At 36.4% G+C, this 25,942-nt stretch overlaps 1 protein-coding gene across 1 annotated transcript in view; it reads right to left on the bottom strand.

Moving 5' to 3' along the window:
* The window catches only part of PHTF2 (putative homeodomain transcription factor 2), an 80,463-nt gene extending 55,426 nt beyond the window's left edge, over nt 1–25,037 (bottom strand). The window contains exon 1 of the mRNA XM_065883408.1: nt 24,993–25,037. Coding sequence (XP_065739480.1) covers nt 24,993–25,037 — 45 coding nt within the window. The remainder of the gene's footprint in view (nt 1–24,992) is intronic.
* Nucleotides 25,038–25,942: the final 905 nt, after the last annotated feature.

Here is a 25,942-nt window from a genome sequence, read left to right as displayed (position 1 = left end):
GATAACACCTAGACCAAGCCACATAGACTGAACAACTGACTTACACTTAACCAAAGCTGCCATCAGTCTCTATAAAGCACGATTAATAAGCCCTAGGTAAGCAATAACCAAATGGTTAGACCTAATGGCAGAGCTGACCTGCGGTGACTAACTGCCCCTCAATCATCTTCCTTAAAATCAGAAAAGAAGTATGGGAACACAGATTCCAGAGGAGTAATTCTGCTCTAACTGGATAATTCAGAATGACTGGGCTTGATTCAATTAAAAGTTATTTTTTAAATGTGTAACTATTTCAATGCACTGCATACTCTTCAGTGAAACAATAATCAAAACTAATAAAGAATAGGTACCAATATGTTTAATAATTATTTTGGCAGTATTTTGTTTTCACATACAAAACAATTGCACTAGGTTCTCTTTTTAAAGAACTGTGGGTTTTTTTTTTTAATTAATTAATTTACTTATTGGTCACACCGTACAGCATGTGGGATCCTAGTTCCCCAACCAGGGATTGAACCTGTGCTCCCTGCTATGGAAGCGTGGAGTCTTAACCACTGGCCCGCCAGGAAAGTCCAAGAACTGTGTTTTTATTTCAAGACGACTCAAGAATATGGACATGGAAATACATATCCCACAGTCCTAAAGTCAGGGAAAATAAAATAATGCATGTGCAACAGACCAAGTCAGGAAAGCATGCCAGTACAACCACAGCATGGTACTGAATAGCTCCAGGTTTTTAAAAAGGTATAGAAAGTCTAATAAACCTTGCAGTGAAGCAGTGACTAGAAGTAGAAAAGTTTTTTGAAGGCTGAGGTTCTTAAAAACAGCAGAATGGTGATGTGGAATATTCCTATAAAAAGGATATAAAAAGGAAAATGATGGCTTGTTTTACTGGCTAATCAACTTTTCTTCAAAGATTTGATGCATGAGAGGAAGGACAACTTTTACTATACTAGAGTACCTTGTGGGATCTTAATTTTTTTTTTTTAACCAGGTAAGTGTCATTTTCAATTACAAGCAATTAAATGTCTCAAAAAGTGGAAACATCAGTTCTCCTTTGCAGCAGACTTTTTTTTGTTTTTAAAATACTACCAGAATGGACCCTTTAGTTACATACGCAAATTGACTTCTTTACTGAAGAAAACTGTGAGGGTGCCCTTAAAGCTAAACACAGGTGCTTCAGAAGATGTTCAGGGTTCTGCTTAGTGATGCATATGCCATTAACAAACTACCCTCACATATGAATTCAGACTGAATTGTCTCTGAAAATTGCTTCTTGGGATATGTGTGTAGTACCTCAGCGGCATCATGAAATCAGAGTGGTGGCAGGATACTAGAAGGGACAGGGAAGGAATTCAGAAGGGAAGGCTCTTTTCTGACCTAAAGCCTCACTTTCTTCCACTCTGAAATCTGGCAAGATAGAAGATTAGAACATCTGCAGCTGGAGTCAACCTTTTCCCTTGAAAGAAACATAATCTTATGGTCAATCATAACTGAGCAAGAAAAGAAGTGAAACAGACTGAAGAGGAGAAGAACCATCTTCCCAAGACTTAAGGTCATGGATCAAGAATAATTTGCAGGCTGTGTTAAAAAAAATAAATAAAAAACACACAACTTGACAAGTTTTCCGAAGGTTCTATACTACTTCGGACATACACATACTTGGCAGACTTGACTAAATCACCTAAACTTGATAGCTGTTTCTTTTTTGTATTTCTTCTACAAAAAATTAAATAACAAGGCCAAGTTCAAATATAGTTCTCTGTGAAAAATCAGGAAGAAAATAACTACATTATTTTTTTAATGTCATACAAAAGATTAAAGGAAGCTCAGTAGTAACATTTGTCTAACAGAACAGGAATTTTAATCAGATAATATGTTCTTTAATTGGGAAAAAATATTATGTAATATTTTGGCCACTTTCAAATTTCAGCTACCTCCTAACTGCTCTTTCCTGACCCACAAAATGCCTCCACTGTTTGGGTGTTTAGAAAAGTGCCTAACATTCTATGGGAACAAAAGGATATATGTGCAAACAATGTTTTGTTGGTAGATAGAAATACCTAGGTAATTAATGTATGAGAAGTTATATGAATTTTCAACCATATTCTTCACGTGACAATGTGTTTCAAGGAGGGAAAAATATTGTTTCTACTGTATTATAAGAGAGGACTCTGGGGCTTCCCTGGTGGCGCAGTGGTTGAGAGTCCGCCCGCCAATGCAGGGGACACGGGTTTGTGCCCCGGTCCGGAAAGATCCCACATGCCGCGGAGCGGGTGGGCCCGTGAGCCATGGCCACTGAGCCTGCGCTCCGCAACGGGAGAGGCCACAACAGTGAGAGGCCCGCGTACCAGAGAGGACTCTGAAATCCTGATTTACATTTGATGTGCAGCGAACTGTTTTATACATGTTAAGAAAGTAAAGTTCATTTTCTGGTGCCTGGTTATAGTAAGCAAAGTTTATCAATGCTCTGGTTATTACTCCCACAGATGCCCTGAACACCTTAAGCCTCAGGCGTACTGTTACCCAACCAGAGCTGATCTACAGTCAGCTTTTCTCACCTGGTCCCAGAAGACCAAACACTGCCCTCTACAGATTCATGCTGTATCTTCAACAACAGGTCTGGCAATCCTATATGGATCACTTACACTACTCCCCATAATGACAGCAAGGATAATTCTAAATTTTCTTTTCACAGGCTTTAATTCCTAATTACTCTGAACATAACACTTCAATTACTTCCACTTCTAAGATCGAAGCCATAAGATGCAAATGTTAAAATTGGTTTAAAAAAAATACAAACAGAAAATATCTGAGGGACCAGTGCCCTGAAAGTGGTAAAAAAAAATTTTTTTAAGAAAAAAATTAGAAAAGAAATTGAGATACTATAACTTAGTAATATCAAGTGGATTAAAATTGAACTAAATAGATGCTTTCTGACCTACTGAAGACCTACTTATAAAAGGCAAGTAGATGTAGCTAATATGCTACAGTAAGTATGTATGTAAATATAGACAGCAGACATTTTAGAAGGATACATGAAAGCCATTAATAGTGAGGACAGCTCTTTTACTTTCTGCTTTATATTCACTGATCCTACATCACTTTTTCTCCCTACAATGGATAAATACTGTTTTTATAAAGCAGGATTCTAACCCAGGTCTGATGAACTGCAAAGTAATTTGAATTAGTTATCTAAGAAATTAATATGTTTCTGTCAATGAATAGTAACTTTACAAGGAATTATCTACCTCCACCTATCATCATTCTTATTTTGTACCTTTCTATATACTGAGACAAACAAAATGGGGAAGGGGAAAAAGAGAGGTGGGACAAAGAGAGGGGAACGAGGGAGGGGCAGTCAGGGATGGAGAGAGAGAGGGATGAGAGAAGGAGAGAACTGGTAGGTAGAGAAAAAGATTGTCTTTGTCTAGGTGTCTGCCGGAGTCAGCTCTGACTTGTAAGGAAAAAAAAATTGTAACGAAAATGAAGGTATCAAGAATACAAATATTAAAACCCAGGTAATTAGATGGTGAAGTGCGAAACATGTATCACTTATGGTCCTAGAAAAGAAGTATCTCTGAAAAACAATTTAAAAAGCTACTCTTGGGTGATCTGATTACTACTTAGGTCATCACATTCAGAAGAGCAGTGGTTCAGATGTCAAGAGGCTAAAGAGAAGGTGTCTCTTCAAAAAGGTAGTTACCAACAGTTAATTAGATTAAGTGCTTAGATAAGAGATTTAGAGTTCACGAATAAATATAAGCAGGGCAAACTGAGGCCCAGATGTGCACGCATATTTTAAACACTTAGTTCTTTAACTAATGAATAGACATACATAATACTATATGTTAAAGCCCTAATTTGTCCTACTATTTCCATGCTCAGTTTCATTTTTTGGAATCTCATTTCAGAAACTCTGAAAAGCAGGCTATTAATTCTCACAAACATAAGCAAAGGTAATGTTGCTTTTATACCTGTGATGGTCCCACATTTTAATAGTGATTTAATACCAGTACAACCCAGGATAATTAATTTTTATCTTTGAGTCTTTTTATAAAAATAAAAGTTGTCAATCAGAAAATACCCTTTGTTATATTTAGTGTGTTGGTTTCTTAATCCTTTGTTTTCTCCATTGGCTTAGTTGAACAGCTCTTAATGTTTGCTGACAGAAGTGGAAAAGACCCTAGACTGTGCAAGAGAACTGAATAGTCCTATGGTCTTGGGCAAGTTTCTTGACCTCTGAGATTCTGTAAAATGGGGATAACAGAACATTCTTCACAGAACTGGAATATGAAATGACAGTGTCTGGTATATAGTCAGTGCTCTGTAAATGTTAGTACTTTCCTTTCTTGGCAAATCTCAACAGCTCCAGGCCTCAATTACCTCATTTCTAAATTGATGAAGTTAACTATATTTAAATTAATTTATGACAACATTTATACTAATGATGAGTTGGATGGCTATAGATTATTTCTTTATGTACCAGTATGGGGAGAGAAAAGATTCAGTGCTACTAAAGTAGAATCAAAAGTGTAGTTAGAGGGCTGGGCTTCCCTGGTGGTGCAGTGGTTGAGAGTCTGCCTGCTGATGCAGGGAACACAGGTTCGTGCCCTGGTCCGGGAACATCCCACATGCCGCGGAGCGGCTCAGCCCGTGAGCCATGGCCGCTGAGCCTGCGCGTCCGGAGCCTGTGCTTCGCAACGAGAGAGGCCACAGCGGTGAGAGGCCCGCGTACCGCAAAAAAAAAAAAAAAAAGTGTAGCTAGAAATATCTGGGCAGAAGGTACCAAGAAGAAAGCAAAAATAGCGGTGTAAGGATAAGTGTCCTTTTCTTAATTATAACCAATATAATAGGTTTTTAGAATTACTTACAGTTTATTAATGAAACTAGAGCTGTCAACACCCAAAATCTCATTTGCCCAGACAACTAAACTATATGGTTTTTCACTCTCACAATGATCTATCTACAAGTATGATAAGAAACAGAGACTGAGGGGTTGAGCAAACTAACAAAATTAAAGTTACTGAACAAAATAGTAGATCTGAGAATACGGATCACCAATGAAACATATCTATAATCCAAAAAATTATGTTGTCATGGTGGACATGCTGAAATTATATGGTACTTCTGTTCATATTACTAAAACATACTGAAGAAACAATAAGGGCTATTTAAAATCATTAGGATTACTGATTAATTTTCAGACAAATCTCTTCCCAGAAGTAGTAGAAATTAATTCTTTTGACTTTTTAAAATTTATTTTTATAACCATTTTTTAATTGAAGTATGGTTAATTTACAATGATGTGTCAGATTCAGGTATACAGAAGAGTGATTCAGTTATTTATACACACACATATATATTATACACACACATATTATACACACATATACACACATACATACACACACACATATATATTATACACACACATATATACACACATACATACATACACACATATATTCTTTTCAAGATTCTTTTCCATTATAAGTTATTACAAGATATTGAATATAGTTCCCTGTGCTATACAGTAGGTCCCTGCTGTGTGTCTACTTTATATAGAGTGTGTATACGTTAATCCCAACCTCTTAATTTATCCCGCCCCCCACTTCCCCTTTGGTAACCATTTATTTTCTATGTCAGTGAGTTTATTTCTCTTTTATAAATAAGTTCATTTGTATCGTTTTAGATTCCACATATAAGTGATATCATATGATATTTGTCTTTGTCTGACTTCATTTAATATGATAATCTCTAGGTCCATCCATGTTGCTGCAAATGGCATTATTTCATTCTTTTTTTAAGGCTGAGTAATATCCCACTGTGTAAATATACACCACATCTTTATCCATTCATCTGTCGATGTACATTGAGGTTGACTTTTTTAAACTTTTAATTTCAAAGTAAAGCTCTCAACGCTTTGAATATCAAATAGGTTTTCACAGTTTTTTGCTCATAACTACTGCCTCCCAAACAAATTTGGCTGTTGAATGCCTAGGAATATCTGAGTCCTTATAACTGCTCCTATGTAAAGCCTTGTTTCTAACCTACTATGTATCTTGAATAGCTCTCCTATCCTATTCTCTTGCTTTTACATAATGTCCTATTTTTTTTTTTTTTGCGGTACGCGGGCCTCTCACTATTGTGGCCTCTCCCGTTGCGGAGCACAGGCTCCGGACGCACAGGCTCAGCGGCCATGGCTCAAGGGCCCAGCCGCTCCGCGGCATGCAGGATCTTCCCGTATCGGGCATGAACCCGCGTCCCCTGCATCGGCAGGTGGACTCTCAACCACTGCACTACCAGGGAAGCCCCACAATGTCCTATTTTAATCAACATATTGTCCAATGTTTCTGATTCTCCATTACACACGCACGCACACACACACAAACATTCCTATAATAGTCTGACACTCAGGTAACTTTAATGATGAGGATCAAATAAGAAAGTTGCATCATGTAATTACACAATATGAACTATGAATGATGATGATGTCAGACAAAAAGGTATGGTCTGGGGCTTCCCTGGTGGCGCAGTGGTTAAGAATCTGCCTGCCAATGCAGGAGACATGGGTTCGAGCCCTGGTCTGGGAAGATCCCAAATGCCACGGAGCAACTAAGCCCGTGTGCCACAACTACCGAGCCTGCGTGCCACAACTACTGAAGCCCACGCGCCTAGAGCCCGTGCTCTGCAACAAGAGAAGCCGCCGCTATGAGAAGCCCGTGCACCACAACAAAGAGTATCCCCTGCTCACCGCAACTAGAGAAAGCCTGAGTGCAGCAACAAAGACCCAATGCAGCCAAAAATAAAAATAAATTTATTAAAAAAAAAAGTATGGTCTGAAGACATGGCAAGAGCTAGTAACTCTTTTGAATGTATAACAACTACCAAATTATCTTACCAAATCTTTAGCTCTTCTGAATCAGTCTTTTCTTAGAACTCTAAAAAACATATGAGAAGCCAAACCATAGAAGCCTTCTAATCCAATAATTAAAATATCGCCCTATAATTCTAGTTATTGGGGGAAGGGAAGAACCTAAAATGGGTAAGTATTCAAAGTTAAAATACAGTTTCTCCCACTATCTGAAAGTAGAGCATTCGTATGAAACTGTTCGTAGGCCAAAATGGCGTAAAGTGAAGCATCAGTTACCTTAAGACACATCTTGCTAACAGATGCACAAAATAAATCAAGATAAATCACAGATGATCAAAGACACAGTTCAAAGATATGGCAGCTGGGATGCTTCATGCAGTTCCTAGGGAAGCAGCTTGGCGGTGCCACTCTTGCTGCTTGGGGTGCTTGCTGCTGCTTGAACAGCTCACTCACTGCAAAACGAACGCTGAAGGCTATTTTCACTTTTCACCTTTTTTCATAAAAGCAAAAATCCTCTTTGGATTTTTTTCTGCTAGCAAAAACAGGTACCAACGTAGGCTTTTTGTAAAAGCAAAGTGGTGTGAAACAAATTTTCAAAAAGCCGGGGATACCTATATCCTAACTGGGGAAAGAAGTGTAAGTCATGGAAAAAATATGAATAATTATAAGCAAAGAGGTTTCTTTGTAATCTCTTTGCTTCAACTGTCATTTATTTCTTCTGCTATCAATTATTAGCAGAATCATATCATAACCAAAAGTATTACTACAGAAAAGCAAAGCTGCTTAAGTAGAAGGCAAATAAAAAAAAAAACTTTTTAAAGATTAAGATCTTTTTGGGTAGAGAATATAATTTTTAAAGGAAGAAAACAGATTTCTGGAATTCAATCCATTTTAAAATACTATATATCTAGCTGGCCTCTGGCATTTGGATCAAAACATCAAAGTTTGAAAACACATCCTCAGATACTAAAATCTTGTTAATTAGCGAAGATTCCATTCATTAAAAGTAATAACAGCTAAGGCCATTTAATCTCTTCCCACAGATTGTGTCAGGCTAAGCATCATCTAAAACCACACTCTTCCCTGCATTAACCCTAAGAAGAGTGTTTTACAGGCCACATACATATAATCAAATCATGAATCATGACCAAGTTCCTATTGCCTAAGGAAAGCCAGTTTTAATCAGTAAAACACTGATTCAAGTTTAGAAAAAAAGAAGAGTATTCTTTAATTCAACAAAGAGAGATGATCGTGGTGGAATCTGCTTCTAAGAAATTGTAAATCCAAAGAAAAAATGTTCAGTTAGTTGTAATTCAAAGCAGAATGAAATAAGGACTATTGCACTATACATCAGCAAGAGTTGGTCTGAAAATGAGCAGTATTTGTAAGGTAAAATGTACAAGAATAGGAAACTTACTGGGTATGGGGACATGGGAAAGAGATAAAGATGACCATTTCTGGCTTAAGTACCTGGACCTTCATGGGGATCATTAACCATGACATGGAATAAAAAAACAGGTTTGAGAAAAGCTGTTGGAGCTCTGAGACAGCTAGGAATTATGTCTGAGTTCAGAGAGTTGGGAAGGTAAAAAATTTGGAACTCAGCAGCATAAACTAGGTGTTTTGATATTATGTGGTCAATTTGATAATCTAGGGAAATAGAAAACGTAATAAGAACAAAATGTTAAGAAGGATAAAGATGCAACTGGAGGGGAGAAGTATCAAAGTTAGGTAAGAAGACTTAGAAAAATTAGGTAGGGAGAGACTATATAGTATATTAATATATATGATAATTAAAGCATTATATATATTTATGTATATAAAAGCAATATAGTATATATCTATAATAAATAGCAAACAAGGAAAGAGTTTCAAGAAAGAAGGTAAAGAGAGCTAAAAATACTGAAACATTTTGAAGTCATTATGTAGTTAAACATATTCATGTCAAATAGTCTTAATCTCATTTAAACAGTAGGCAAAGTCATTAGCTGAGATATGGAAGCTGGGGAGTTTGGGAAATGGGTGACAATAAAGAAGGTAAGAAACAACCACTCGGGGAGACATAATACAGTACCAACTAGAGTGACTTAGAGTAGGGATTCCAGGAAGAGCAAATGCAGCTGAGTTGGTATTAGAAGCAGTCAGCTGGGAGTCAGCTGAGTTATGTTTGTATTTTCTCTTTCACCACCAAGGCTCAACAGTCCAGGATCAGGAGGGGAAGAATTAGATACACAAACACACACACACACACACACACACACACACACACACACACACACACCCTGCCACCAAATACCTACAATATGCCAAGCATGATGCTATGCACTTGGCAAGGCCCTTCAGTATGTCTTCAAACCGTATAGCTTCCTTTCTCTCTCCCTGCTTCTCCCTAACAATTCAGTACTACAGCCATTAGAGGGGGCAGAGTCATGGGGGACCCAAAGCAGGGTGTCAGAGAGTCTGACACATAGGGGTGACAAGGGCAGGGTATCAGCCAAAGTGGAGTGTAGAGGGGGACCTTGTGGGGTTAGGGGAATCACAGCCTAAGCAGGATAAGTAGGGTGACCACATGCGGGAGTGACCCAGAGCAGCAGGGCGAGGAGGTCATCCACTTGGAGGATATGCTCGTGTGGGGTGTCAGAGCCCAAGAAAGACAAAGAAGGTCTAGAATAAAGAGCTTGAATGGGATGGTATGGCAGCTGAGATGGGAGACTGGTTACATATATAAGGACTGATGTCTCAAAAGCCTGAAAACGTTCCTCTCTGTTTACTCAAAAATCTCTATCTATAAAGCTATTAAAGAAGAGATTATTAGTTCAATGACATGAACGCTATATGTAAATAGGAGAAGGGTTTAATAAATAAATTATGGCATATTTATATAACAATATTATACTCTTTAAAATTATGTTTTAAAAGGGTATTTAGTGACATGGGAAAGTACCTTTACATGAAAACAGTAAATAAAAACCTAAATACAATATAATCCTAATTTTGTTGGGGAAAATTCACAATGTTAACAGTAGGGTAATTGTGTGACTTTATTATACTTACCTGCATTTTCCACTTTTCGTATTGTAGACATGTATTACTTTTAAACTATGATTGACACATCATTAAAAAAATCAAGAGGAAATGGAAGCTAATATCATCTGAGTAGCATCACATATTAGGTACTGGGCTAGGTGGTTTTGAATACATTTTCTCATGGAAAAGTACTGTGATAGAGGGGGCAAGTCATTAGAAAAGCAACTGCCACTTCTCAAAATCAATTTGTCTCATTATAAAAATAAATAAGGCTTTTCCTATGAGTTATATAACAGAAATTTTAATAACAAAACTGTCAGAAATTCTAGTACTATAAAAGGGCAGATAGATAGATACCTACGTCCTAGAATATCAAGGGAAAAAATGAGTTAAAGAGGCAAAATGCTAAAATATTTGAAGTGCCCAAGAAAACCACAACATTCCATACAGGACTCTTGCGGCAGACGGGTAACTTAAGTTGCAATAGGCGGTGATGAATGAATTCAACTGATTCACACAGGAAAGGGAGGGAATGGAAGGAAGGGAACCTGGCAAACAGCTCTGTGGTAGAACTGGGAGAACTCCAAGTTCTGGAAGAAGCCAAGGAGAGAAGGCCCTCATCAGCTCTTTGGCCTCTGTAGCAACCAGTAGGGGCTAGCCATATGGCAGAAGGAAGCAGCCATGGACTACCTCTCCTGAATGCTCTCTTGGTATTCCCTTTTAGTCCTCAAGAGATTAAAAAGATTAACCCTTAGAGCTAGTGATACAGTGTAATATCAGGGGTCCTCAATAGCCCCCAAGTGTCAAGCCCCCATCTTCAATTGGCAGCTGTAATCTGTAACCTAAAGATTAAAAAGCAAGTATATAGTTGATTTAACACCTCTCATTTATACTTAAGAAAAATCATTAAATCACTAAGAATAAAGGAATGAAGTCCTGCTATACTCTGAGGAGGACTTTAAAGGACCATACCTGTGTAATTTGATCCTATACACACCCCTCCTCCACAGTGATCCCAGGCTAGACAGGTGACTCAAACTGAGCCAAATTCTCTTTCCATTCCAATGTGAGGTGAACAGGAGAAACAGAGATGGATGACTAATAGAGGTGAATAAAATTAATACAACAGAGAAGTTTCTAGAAATTCTGAGGGGCCCAACATAGTCCTGGTTTGTCTTTCCTTCCCAGGTCTTGGCTGTCTGCTGTTGGCACAGTTGACGTGTGTAGTGAAAAGTAGAAGCAGAACACAGTGGTGTTTTTTCCTGGCCTAACTTTAACGAGAACATTGCTGTTAATGCAAACCAACACCACTCTGCATAATTTATGAAGATTGTTTATTTTCCAACTTGCTAGTATATGGCAGTGTGTTCTCAGTGAATTTATTAATCAAGGTACTGTCCAATTAAAAACTTTTCCCAAGAAGTCATCTTGGCAAAGATAATTTAACTGCTACTTTTCTACTTAACCTAACCTTGCATCATGAATTGTGAGAAGATCCTGCAAGTGAGGACAAAAACATTATTAGGTGCTATTATTAATCATAGGAAAATAATTCAAATATGCCTTACTTTATCAATCAGAGGGTCAAAAACACATTACTCAGGGTGAATACTAGAGTTCTATTTAACAATCCTATAACATTAATTCCCAGGTGTTAAAGCTTTTACAGCCAAAACTATAAAATTTAACATTACGCAATTAATAATTATTAGAATTTTCCAATAAATGTTATTTCAACAATTAGAATGGAAATTATTAAACTATTTAAAATACTTTTTAAAAGCTATTCATTACTTAAACAGCTTAATTTAAAAAAAATAAGGATTCATTTCTTTAGCTTCTAAATCATCAAAATACAGTGAAAGGCCAAATATAAATTCTACTTTGTCTTCACTTTACCACTAACAGTGCTGCACATATTTTATACATGAAGCTTAAGGAAAAAAACTTCCTCCCCCCCAAAAAAACTTCATCTTCTCACCTCGTCCAAGACAAGGCATTCAGCGACAACACAGATCATAATTCTCCTAGCCAAACACGCATTTATAAAAATTAACTTACTTAAATAACAATGACCAAAACCAAGCTAGTCAGGATACGTACAAGACTTCCAATAGACTAAGCAAATACATTTAAGCTAAAATGAGAGTTGTATGAATAAACAGTAACTGCGTAACTGCTGCTCCACTTATTGAGCAATTGTTGCTCTGTCATGGATTACAGTCCAAGCAGGAGACAAGACACACAGGACATATTTAATGCCACCACCCACAACCACCTGAAAGCCCACAGCAAAGGGAAAGAAAAGTGGCAGAAGAAATAGGCCAGATTTGGGTATCATGTTAGGAGCAGAATCACTCTCAGTTAAGGGAGTGCAGATTCTGTAGCCTATTCCAACTGGGTTTAAATTCTGGCTCCATCACGCATTCTCTACGTGACTGTGGGGAAACCACTAGACTTCTCTGAATCTTAGTTTCCTCAGTTACAAATTCAGGATAATGGCAGTAATGCCTATTTCATAAGGTTGTTGTGATAATTAAATGCAGGTAACATACTTAGGACAGTATGTAGCACATAGTAAGCATTCAATGAATGTCACCTGCTATTATTATTCAACTAGTTCAACAACCATGAAATAGGAAGCCTTGGGCCAATTATTTTACTTATACAATATCATTTAATCCTCATTTTTTAAAGAAAATTAAACAGACATAGAAAAGTTCAATAATTTGCCCAGAGTCATAAGACAGCAAATCAAAGAACCAGACTCAAACATAGCATGTCTGACCACAGGGGCCCTGCTTTTTGTTTTTTTCTCCTGGTTGATTTTCAAGTTATTAAGACTCAAGAATATCTGTATGTGGTACAAATTAAAATTGTGTCAAAGTGAAAGGGAATGTTTATTTTTAAAACTCTCAGACTCTGTGTGAGAACTTTCTCAAAATCATTCAGACTTATGGTTACCAATGGGGAGGGGGGATGAGGGAGGGATGGACTGGGAGTTTGGGGTTAGTAGATGCAAACTATGACATTTAAAATGGATAAGCAACAAGGACCTACTGTATATCACAGGAAACTATGTTCAATATCCTGTGATAAACCATAATGGAAAAGAATATAAAAAGAATATATATATAACTGAATCACTTCACTGTACAACAGAAATTCACACAACATTGTAAATCAACTATACTTCAATTAAAAAAAATTTTTTTAAGTCAACATTTTTACCCCTATTTTGAAGATGAAGAAATTGAGTCTCACAGAGGTTGAAATAACTTGCCCATGTCAGACAGCTTTTAAGATACAGTTTGGATCCCATTTACAGATACAGATACCCATAGGCTGGCGTTCCATTACACAGTGCTACCTTCCAAGATAAATCTTTATTTTCTTTTCTCAAAATAATAGCGATCTGTGGAAACTACTATCTCTTAGTAGCAAACCCATTTCAAATTACTTGTTTAGATAAGAATTAAGTAAACATACCACCTATTTCAGATATATCCATTCTTTCACTTGCCAAGATTTAGGTTTTCTAATATTTATTTATTCATTCATTCATTCCACTTATATATTTATTATTATCAATTTATTTATTTTGGCCCCGCCGGGTCCCAGTTGTGGCATGTGGAATCTTAGTTGCGGAATATGGACTTCTTAGTTGTGGCATACGGGCTCTTAGTTGCGGCATGCACACAGGATCTAGTTTCCTGACCAGGGATCAAACCCGGGCCCCCTGCACTGGGGGCGTGGAGTCTTACCCACTGGACCACCAGGGAAGTCCCAAGATTTGTTTCTAATCAATCACATTCCCAAGAACAGCTATCACTTTTCCTTTGTATTCATGATTGTAGTTTTTAAAAGTCCAATTTTATTGCTTTCTTTGCATGTAAGACTTAATGCAAACCTGGAAGAGAAAAGATCCCACACCAACACACTTCGCGTAGCGTGAGGAAAAAAAAAAAAGAAACATAAATGTATATATTTAAAATATCTTCTCAACTGAACTGTTTAACTACTTTATAAGAGGTATGGGGCATGATTTACCCCCTAAACACAACTTGTTTTAGGTTTAAAGGTTCTGCCAACCTTGTAAATTCCCTGAACAGGGTTTCATCAGTCTAGTAAAACCAAAGGAACACATGAATAGGATAATTCCATAGATTTTTTACTGTATCAAACTGTAGATTAAAATAATAATACCAAAATAATCAATTAAAAGAAATGACTATGTAAATTAAACCACCAAGAGATGGCACTTCACAACCACTAAAATGTCTATAATTAAAAAAGACATGGGACTTCCCTGGAGGTCCAGTGGTTAAGACTCCACGCTCCCACTGCTGGAGCACAGGTTCGATCCCATTCAGGGAATTAAGATCCCACATGCCGCACGGCACGGCCAAAAAAAAAAAAAGACAGACAATAACAGGTTTGGGCAAGGATGTGGAGAAACTAAAATCCTCATATAATGCTTGTGGGAATGTAAAATGAAGCAGTCGCTTTGGAAAACAGTTTGGCAGTTATGACCTGGTAATTCCACTCCTAGTTATTATCCCAAGATAAATGAAAATGTATGTCCATATGAAGGTATGTACATGAATGTTTATACCTGCACCATTCATAATAGTCAAAAAGTGGAAACAATCCAAATGTCCATCAACTGTGAATAAACAAAATCTGGTACACCTATACAATGGGATTCTACTCAGCAATAAAAAGGAATGGAGTACTCACACATGCTACAACAGGAGTGAAACTCAGAAACAGCACGTTAAGTAAAGAAGCCAGACACAAAAGACACTAATGGCAGAAAAGGCAAATCTATAAGATACAAAAAGTAGATCAGTGGATTCATGGTGGTGGGGATGGGAAGGAGGAGTGACTACAAATGAGCAATACATTTCTTTTGATAGAAATCTTCTGAAATTAGACTGTGGTGATGGTTGTATAATACCATAAATTTAGTAAGAATTATTGAATTGTACACTTAAAACAAGTGAATTTTATCACTTTTAAGTTACATGTCAATAAAGCTCTTTTGTAAAAATGGAATAGCTATGTTTTTGTAAAATTTCTTTAAATAAAATAACATGACAAGCATTTAAAGGAAAATATATATATATATAGTCAGAATTTGGAATGAAAAGAATTTTCCATTAAGTTTTGACTCCTAGCAGGCTTTCCATCCCTGTATCTAGAAGACTGCTCCTGCTTTGTGTGTGTGTGTGTATATTCTAGATTATTAATTTTAATATTGCCCTAATATTAACTTGAATATTTATAGGATTTACTTCCCAAAGGATTTGAGATATCAAAACATTATGTAGTGAAAATTATAGTTCACTGCAACTAAGAAAATGTTAATATAAAGAAATTGTCTATGCTGTACAAATAACTGCTAAATTTATATTATTTGGAATTTTAGGATTCCTCTGAAAATATGTATATGTAACTTGTTTGAAATTATTAAATTTCCCATTTTCTAGAAATCTCTCCCCCAATCCTTCCACTCAGGAAATCATGTAATAATAACATCAGTATCAGGAGTATTGTTTGAAAAATAATACATGTATGAAAATTATGGGAAACTTGAAAGTAAAAGTGAAAAACGTGTTGGCATTGGGTCATATTCATTAAAAAAACCTTTTACATCACACAAGATGTCCATAAGAGGTATCTGTCTTTAAAATAACACCTACACTGTAGCATGAACTGACTGGGACCCTAACATGGATGGAAGGCCCCACCCCTGGTTACTAAAAGATATTAAGTGCCAGTTGAGGCAGTTAATGCTGTTAATAATAATAACAAGAAACAGCATTTGATATTATTTATCAAATGCCAGACACACTTTCCATGTACTAACTTAATAAATCCTCACAATTCTATGAAGTAGAGATTATTGCTATCCCTATTTTATAGTTACAAAAATTTAGGTTGTACAAATTTTAACAGTAAGTAGCAGAATACAGCAATTCAAAACCAGATGTACTGGCTCCACAAATGAGGCCTTACCCATCAGTAATTTAATTCACATCCTTACACAAAAACCACCCTATATTCTTTTGCCTTGGCTCTGATCACTAAGAAGTACCTGGGAAGGGTGGCATTTAGCCCCTAATCATTGTCAGATACTTCTGTCTCTACTGACTCTCCATGGCTGCCTTGCCAGCTGGGAAGCTGTCAGGCCTATTAAGAAAGCAAATGAGCCCAAGCACCTATGGTCAGCTAATCTGTGACAAAGGAGGCAAGAATATACAATGGAGAAAAGACAGTCTCTTCAGTAAGTGGTGCTGGGAAAACTAGACAGCTACATGTAAAAGAATAAAATTAGAACACTCCCTAACACCACACACAAAAATAAACTCAAAATGGATTAAAGACCTAAATATAAGGCCAAACTCTATAAAACTCTTAGAGGAAAACATAAGCAGAACACTCTTTGACATAAATCGCAGCAAGACCTTTTTTGACCCACCTCCTAGAGTAATGAAAATAAAAACAAAAATAAACAAATGAGACCTAATTAACTTAAAAGCTTTTGCACAGCAAAGGAAACCGTAAGCAAGATGAAAAGACAACCCTCAAAATGGGAGAAAATATTTGCAAATGAAGCAAAGGACAAGGGATTAATCTCCAAAATATACAAACACCTCATGCAGCTCAATATCAAAAACAACTCAATCAAAAACTGGGTGGAAGACATTTCTCCAAACAAGACATACAGATGGCCAAGAGGGACATGAAAAGATGCTCAACATCACTAATTATTAGAGAAATGCAGATCAAAACAACAATGAAGTATCACCTCACACCAGTCAGAATGGCCATCGTCAAAAAATCTACAAAAAATGAATGCTGGAGAGGATTTCCTCCTACACTGTTGGTGGGAATGTAAATTGGTACAGCCACTATGAAAAACAGTATGGAGGCTCCTCAAAAAACTAAAAATAGAACTACCATATGACCCAGCAATCCCAGACCTGGGCATATACCTGGAGAAAACCATAATTCAAGAAGACACATGCACCCCAATGTTCATTGCAGCACTATTTACAATAGCCAGGACTGGAAGCAACCTAAATGTCCATCAACAGAGGAATGGATAAAGAAGATGTGGTACATATATACAACGGAATATTACTCGGCCATAAAAAGGAACGAAATAGTGCCATTTGCTGAGACGTGGATAGACCTAGAGACTGTCATACAGAGTGAAGTCAGAAAGAGAAAAACAAATATCGTATAATATCGCTTATATGTGGAATCTAGAAAAATCGTACAGATGAACTTATTTGCAAAGCAGAAAAAGAGACACAGATGTAGAGAACAAACTTATGGATACCAAGGGGGGAAGGGGAGGAATGAATTGGGAGACTGGGATTGGCATATATACACTACTATGCATAAAACAGATAACTAAAGAGAACCTACTGTATAGCACAGGGAACTCTACTCAGTGCTCTGTGGTGACCTAAATGGGAAGGAAATCTAAAAAAGAGGGGATATATATATACATATAACTGATTCACTTTGATGTACAGCAGAAACTAACACTACACTGTAAAGCAACTATACGCCAATAATAAATAAATAAAATATTGATTTCTCAACACAAAAAAAAGGAAAGGAGAATATACAAAACTCTTCCTGAAGTACAATCTACTCAGCTCTAAAAATATCTAAAATAGGTAATATTATTAGTAACCACAGGGTAACCGTAAAGATTAAGTGTGCTAATACATATTGAGCTAACAACAGTAACAGACATATAAGAGCTCAAAATGTTAGCTATTATGTCATTTTGATGAATTACCTAATGCTTCCCTTTCCTTAATAACGCAGCATGAGACAAGGAAAGAAGGTATATGCCTTAACTGCATTATTTTAATATTTATAATAAGATATACTCTGGTTTATTATTCTAAAACATAACCCCAACTAAATGATGCATACATATTAGGAATCAAGACTACAGTACCTTCCTTGTTTACATATTTCTAACAGTTTACTATAAATAGCATGAAAAGCTGTATCATATTTTTAAAGCAATTTAAATTAATGCCAAGAGTATTAACATATCTTGGTTACATTTGTATTTTAGAAAATACTTAACATATTATTGCTGCTCATTCAATCATGTGAAATAAAAAATGAGATCATAAAACATTTAAGTTATTCAAAATCAAACACATTAAACTGTTTAGCTTCCTTCCACTTACCTATATAAGGTAAAATTAATATGGAGAAAAAGTTAAGATAACTTGCTCCTGGGTGTTCAGTCCAGATTCCCCAGAATTAGAATCTGAGGGACCTGGACCACTATCGTCATTGGGCAAGAAAAGGTTTGCTGTAATTGCAAGAATCCAGGTAGCCAAAATTGCTACTGAGAGTGACTACAGGTATGCCTACAGAAGTTATACTGTTCATCTTCCCTATGTAGAATTAGGAAAAACTGTGCAGAGGAAGAAATGAACCATTTATCCAGATAGTACTTTAGACTGTGCTAAAGTACTAATCTTTGGTAAGCGCTTTGGAAAGCATCTGAAATCTTATACTGTACATACTAGTACTATATATATTCTTATACTGATGAGACAACTGAGGCTGTCAGAAAGTTCTGCACCTAGTTGCAGAAGCTGAAAGAGGAATATGGGAACATAAACATTCTTCATTAAGGTTTATCTACAGATTAAATGAAGAGCTCTTTTAAACAGTCAAAAAAAAATCTTTCAAATTAAACAAATGAATTTTATAAAAGTTTCTTCAGTGTGTTTTTCAAAGCAACTTTAGTACAGGAGAAAAGAGTAGCCTGAAAGTCAGCAGATCTGAGTTTTGGTTTTATCATTAATTCATGACTATGATCAACTTATTAGATCTACAGGCATCAGGTTTCTCATCTGTAAAGCAAAATGTTTAACAGGAACTAGATGATCTCTAAAGTCAAACCATCTTGACTACTGCATAGCATAGTTTCTTTCTTCCTTGTAAATAAAATTCAAACTCAAATTATTTATTTTAGAAATACCCAAACTGGAGAGAGCGTGAGGGTGGAAAATTTTAAGAACTTCATGACCAAAACGCAGGAGAAAAATCTTAGGTGAAAAGGTACATATTTCAGTAACTAAACTAACCAATGTATTTACGCTAGGAAAAGACTTATTTTTGGCAAGTAAGTGACATTGAAAAGGAAATGGTGGAAAACATGAGCATTGATTGAAGCAAAGAAAGTTAAGGCTTATAAATTATACTTAATCATATCTCTGCTGTACAAGTGTTAGACAAATATCAACTAAATACTTACTGTTCTAATATTGGATGGGTATTAGAAGACTGACATTTTAGGTTTCTCCTTTACAAGTAAGAATCTTTTTAGCCTCATGAGAATTTTTAGAATCCATGAAATAAAGCACTCTGATAAGTCTGGGGAAAAATTCCTCTGATAAGTGTATGAATATGAGATAATAATAATAGAAATAACTCTCATTTATTGAAGGCTTACCCTGTGTAGAGCACTTTGCTAACACTTTGCATGTATCATCATCATTTAAAATATAAAAGTCAGTGTTTATATATATGAAGAAAGTGAAATTCAGAGACACAATCTGTCCAGAATTATACAGGCTTTCAAGAACAAGGATTCAAATCTCTGCTTTCCAACCCCAAAACCTATGTTCTTGTTACCATGAAGATATACTGTCTCCTACAGTGGTCACTCTCAAAGGGGTCAGGCTGTGACTAAAAGGGAGCCTGAAGGTTTTGTAAAGCCGGTAACATTCTGTTTCTCGATCTGAGTCCTGTTTTATAAACAGGATACAAACAGTTCTGAACACAAGCAGTTGGTCAGTTTGTAAATATATGTGTAAATATGTAAATATATTATATATAATAAATAATAATCTGTGTGGTTTTGTGTATATATTATATACCACAATAAAACATATATTCTCTATGCATTAGTCGGGACACTCTTTTACAAGTATAAGTCCAATTCAAACTATCTTCAACAAGAAGGGGAAGTTTAAGGACTTCCCTGGTGGCGCACTGGTTAAGAATCCGCCTGCCAATTCAGGGGACACGGGTTCGAGCCCTGGTCTGTGAAGATCCCACATGCCGCGGAGCAACTAAGCCCGTGTGCCACAGCTCCTGAGCCTGCGCTCTAGAGCCCGCGAGCCACAACTACTGAAGCCCCTGTGCCAAGAGAAACCACCGCAATGAGAAGCCCATGCACCACAATGAAGAGTAGCCCCTGTTCGCCACAACTAGAGAAAGCCCACACGCAGCAACGAAGACCCAATGCAGCCAAAAATAAATAAATAATTTTTTCTTTAAAAAGGAAAATTTATTGGCTAAACAACTCAAAGGTCAGGGGTGAAGCTAATCTCAGGGTGGAATGAATCCAGGGACAAGAGCACCTGCTGGCCTGTGGCTGTCTGCTTTTTCCCTATTCCTGACGACTCTCTGTGCTCTCTCATTCTCTTCTTCTAAAACTTTTTCCATGTTGTGGTAACATGCTTAGACTTTCATCCTTCTAAATGAAAGTTCCTAAATGAAAGAAGCAAAAGAGTCTTTTCCAGCAGCTCTAATTAAAAACAAAACAAAACAAAACAAAAACAAAAAACTACAGCAGGACAGTTTGGGTCGTCAGATTTACCTGAACCCATCACTGTGGCCAAGGGAATGAGGTACCATTTCTGGTCTGGTCTTAGTCACATACCCACCTCTTTGGTCAGATGGAAGAAGTATGTGCAGCACATACTCCTGCTGGCCATTAAAGAAACTGCAGAGTACTGACCACCACTCCAATGTCTCATCTACTAAATTCCAAGTCATAAGATGCATTACTAGTATTCCTTTTAAGAGTGATACTTCATATTTATTCAACAATTCATAAACCAATTTAAAAACCTTTTAAAAAACTATATTTAAAGTTGATTCACTCCTTCATAACCCTGTGAGGCACAGAGAGGAAGCACTACCATCCTCAGATTACAAAAGAAGGAACTGAGGCTCAGAGAGATTAACACATTCAATATTACAAGCTGATGAATGTCACAAAATCGAATACAAGTGCTCTTTCAACCATATCATACTATAAGGCACAGTAGTCTAAAATTACATTAAAGATTTAATGGTACCTATGAGAATACGGTTCAAGGAAAAAAAAAGCTTAAAAGACAAAATGTGATAAACCCATTTGTCTGAGGCTCAGTACTTCTATTTGGTAGATCTTAATTTTACATCTACTATTATAAGCACTCAGAGGCAAAAGAGCACTATACAGGAAACCACATGCCATCAGAAAGCATTTCTTGGTTATCACTTAGCATGCCTTCAGCTGCAAGGAAATAAAATTAAACTTCAAGTGACTGAAAAAATAAGGGGATTTATTATCTCATACAGTAAGAAGTCCCAAGATAAGACAATTCCAGAGTTAATTAATTCCATGGCTCAAAAAATCCTTAAAAACTCAGGACCTTTCCATCTTTCAACTCTGCCAGACTTGGCCAGCTGTCAAGCTCCCTTCTGGGGAGCAAGTTCATTACAACAGCTTCAGGCGACAGAGCTTCACCCACTAATGTCCAGAGACAGGAAACAGACCCTCTGTCTCATTTCATTCATTTACCTATGTTAAATTAGTTAATATATGTAAAGCATCTAGAAAATGCCTGGCACATAATAAATGTTATATAACTGTTAGGGGAAACACTGACTGAAACCACCCACCCTGGCCAGGCACCACAATAACCATCTGCATGAGTTGTTTTACAACAGGAGGTCCTGGTAAGGAACATGGAACTAACAAGCCACCACCAACTGGAAGAATTTGGGAAAGGTCAATAGGAGATGCCAGTCCATATGTCCTACCAACCTCCCAGAATCCTCCTCACTGGAATCCATCTTGGCTGAGTGATGCGTGCGCCGCCAGGAAGGACCCTGAGTCAGAATGATTGGCCAGAGACAACCCGGAAACTAATCCCATCACCATAAAACCCGAGACTGCAATCCACATGGCAGAGCAGTCCTCCTGGGTTCCCTTACCCTCCTGCTCTCCACCCGGGTGCCCCTTAATAAAGTCTCTTGCTTTGTCAGCACGTGTGTCCCCTCAGACAATTCATTTACGAGTGTTGGACAAGAGCCCACTCTCAGGCCCTGGAAGGGGTCCCTCCTGCAAGAAAAGGATTTTTTTTTTTACAAGCCTATATTTAAGAGGAACACAAATCTATATGACCAAAGAGCAGTGAAAGGAACTCTCAGGCTGATGATAAAAGGAAATACCACGATGGCAGATGAGAGGCATGACTTGAGAACAATCCATCCAAGAATGGAGCAGGAGGTCACAGAGTTCTAGGAGGGTCATTCCCAAGAAAGGAAAAAAAGAAATTGGTAGAATACCTGAATGTGACTGACTACAACAAAAGTTGTTCAGTTCTGTCAGAGACTTTCAAGAACTAGAAAAACAAAGAAAACATAAAAACTGTTGCACAGACAGGAAATATTATCACAGATACTACATGATGTTGCTCTAAATACTGCACACACAAACATAAGCCTTGAATACTGATTTAACCAAAATTTTACTCACTGGGAGGATGCGGTAGGGGGATTGGAAAGAAATCATAAAAAAGCTAAATCCTTATCATACAGACAAAAATCAACAAAAAACATCTATAATGTGGGCCCCTTGCCCACTACTTTCTGGAGACAACTGAGTAGATTCTAAATAACAGTTACCACTCAGATTGCTAAACTGTATAACTATTTAGTGACAATTAATTGCTTTGTGGCAGAGGCTAATAATCATCTTAAATTTGAAGGCTGCCTCAGAGACCCAGACTTTCCATAGTTTTTTCTCCCTCTTGTTCCCTCATGGCGTTTTAGCATGGAACTAGCAGGGAAAACAGAGAGGAAGTTATGGTATAAATATGGGTATCTGGTCACTGATTTTGGTTGTATGACTTAATTTCTTTTGCACCTTTATAACTTGGGCAAAGTAGGTATGTATAAAAAAAAAAGTAAATACCATAAAAAAAAACTAAACAGTGTTATTCAACAGGGCATTATTCCATTTTTAGCAGGGCAGTTCTTTTTGGTGCCCTACGATAGCTCTATGAGGCTATCTTAGAGCACAGGTATGCAAACTAAGGCCTGTGGACCAAATCTAATGTATTGCTGGTTTCTGTAAATTAAGTTTTATTGAAACACAGTCATGCCATTCATTTCATTCATTTACACATTGTCTATGGCTGCTTTTGTCCTGTAAAAGCAGAGTTGAGTAGTTTCCACAGAGACCTATGGCCCTCAAAGCCTAAAACACTTACCACCCGATCCTTTACAGAAAAAGTTTGCCAACTCTAATTTAGAATACTGCATGATATTTTGTATCCAATTCCTACCCACAAATGTCAGTATTCCCCAAAAAGTAATTATGAAAACCCCAACTTCACACCCTATATTTGCAACCCACCCTCCCCTACTCCCTACCAGGATGAAGAGTAGCAGAACTTTGAAACACCAACTGCCTCCAGGGAGCAGAACTCAGAGGTTGGATAAGGACAGGAAAGGGTACCAATAGGGGCTGTTATTTTTGTTTTCAAAAAGTCTTGAAATACTAAATCTTTCAAAGTATTCACACGTATTCTCAAGAAAATTAAATTTAAAATCAAAAGAAAACAATAGAGCAAATCAAATCTGGTTAATGGTTCTGGTGACTCTCTAACATAATATGTGATTATATTTGCTAGATATAATTTGTTTTATCTGTTAGGGTTGCTCCGGAGAATTTTTTGGTTGCACATAACCAAAGCTGCTAGATAGATGACCCGCAGATAAGAAGGCTGTAACTGTGCTAAAACTGAATGTGAGTATAATATTTGAAACTCTCCAATCTCAAGAAAGGTCAATTAACCTAACGCATCCTACAAATGATCTTCAGTGAAGTTTGAAATTTCTAAACCTAAAAAGTCCGATAGATAAAATGTTTAATAAATATTACTAACTCCCATAAGTAGAAATTAAGAGAAAAGCTTTCAAAGATCTATGTAGGAAAAAAAATTAGTTTTCTTTAATTCAGCTTTCTTTTAAGTTGACTGGAAATTTAAAAGTAAAGATGACACTAATATAAAAACATAAAAGATTGAATTAATAGTATGATCAACATCAATACTTCCAATTCATTATTTTACGAGAAAAATGTGATACTGTATATCTGTGGTATGTTCTACCCAGAAAAGAAATGACACATCCAAAGACAGACTGTATTCTTAGGTATGTCTAATCTTTAAAGTGTGCTAATTTACCACTTATTTACAATTTAACTAAATTTTAAAATTGTCTGATTTTCCCATACATAGGAAAACCTTTAAATATATAATTATCTTTGTTAATAGGAACCTAATGAATAAGGCATCAAAAACGTTTTAAAATGTGAAAACAAACATACTTCACTATATAAGCTAAAAATCTAAGATACCACATAAAACAACAATACATTTTAAAGAGTGTAAACAACACTCTTCAGGAATAAACAGCTTACTGTATCTTCAAAAAAGGCATCCGAATTTGTACTTTATAAACAAAACATTACACTGGTAAAGCTTATTTTGAAACGTAGGATGACACAGCTAGTTAAGTAGTTGTGACGACTTTTCCTACAACATCAAAATAAACATTTTAATATTTCAGTTTGAAAAATACAGTCTCCAAAGGTTTATTCTACTGAAAAGATTCAGCTGTTGAATTATGACTTACAAGAAATAGACTTAAACTATAGTTTCCCTTGTTATAAAATTATAACTGCTCTGTTAACCTAGCTTTCTTCAAAAGAAATGCAAGAAAAAATTTAATGCTTTCATAAAATGCTAACTGTATTCATAATCCTGGAAATTTGGTTTATATTTTAACTGAAAATCATTAATCTAGCTACTTTGATAATGCGGAGTAAAAAGTAGAGAAAAATATTTCTAAGCACCACCTTTCTTATTTTCGGTAATACTTGACATAAATCCATCGTATTAAAAGAAAGCATGTGTTTTTAGAACAAAAACATTTAAAAGGTTAAAAGCTTTGACTATCAACTTACCTTCTTTTGATACCACACTATAGCATCTGTGACTTTGGACGCCATTTATTCCACTGAGATCACACATTCGTCATTTTAGGCTGTGCAAGAGAGAAAAACATACAAAGGACTTGACTTCCACCTTCTAAAAGGAGACTGAACAACATGTATACATAGCACTCTGGTTACTTGCACAGCAGGGGTGTATGACTATACTTATATTACACCCTTCCTCATTACTATTTTAGCAACAGGTTTCCTTAAGTGAACAAAAATCAGTTGCCATAAGAAAAGGATCTTTCTACATGAATATAACACTTAAATTTTCTTACAAAATAGTTGAATTGTTTTTTAAAAAATAAGTCTTTTAAATAAATTTCAGAATTTTCCAGGTTATACTGGAAATTTTTCATTTATAAATTCACATATGATAGGAATCAATCCATTCACTCAGTAACAGATCAGTTGTGCTTCAGCTTCTATCTAGGAACTAGCATCAATTACAGCTGCTAAAGGATGGCTTGATAGAGATTCCAAAATTTATAATCATATTTAATTTTCCCTGATGCTCAGTAAACACAAAGTTGAACTAAAATCAAATAGCTAGAGAAACCTAATTAATGTATGTTAAATACTAAGCTAATATTAGAGTTAATTACACAGGAATAGCTACTATTAAGGACTTCTCAGATATCACAGTTTGCTAACCTTCAGAAATTTACCAGACTACTTCATAAGCATCTTTCTGGATACTAAACTTAATGGTTCCTTACTCCTAGAGAAAATTAATTTCAGACTGATTCCAGTTACCTCTGGAATACTTTTCTAGTCTTAATACTACACCAGCATGGAGGGCATCTCTGGCAGGTGTTAAGGATGAGCTTAAACAGGTTCAAACGCACAATTCATTGCAGAACTCATTACAAATTAGGATCATCCAAGGCCAAACAGGATCTCAAGAAAATTCTGAG

Source organism: Phocoena phocoena, chromosome 9, assembly GCF_963924675.1.
Source record: "Phocoena phocoena chromosome 9, mPhoPho1.1, whole genome shotgun sequence".
Classification (NCBI taxonomy): domain Eukaryota; kingdom Metazoa; phylum Chordata; class Mammalia; order Artiodactyla; family Phocoenidae; genus Phocoena; species Phocoena phocoena.
Note: the sequence above shows the minus strand (reverse complement) of the source record. Positions and strands in the feature narration are given on the sequence as shown.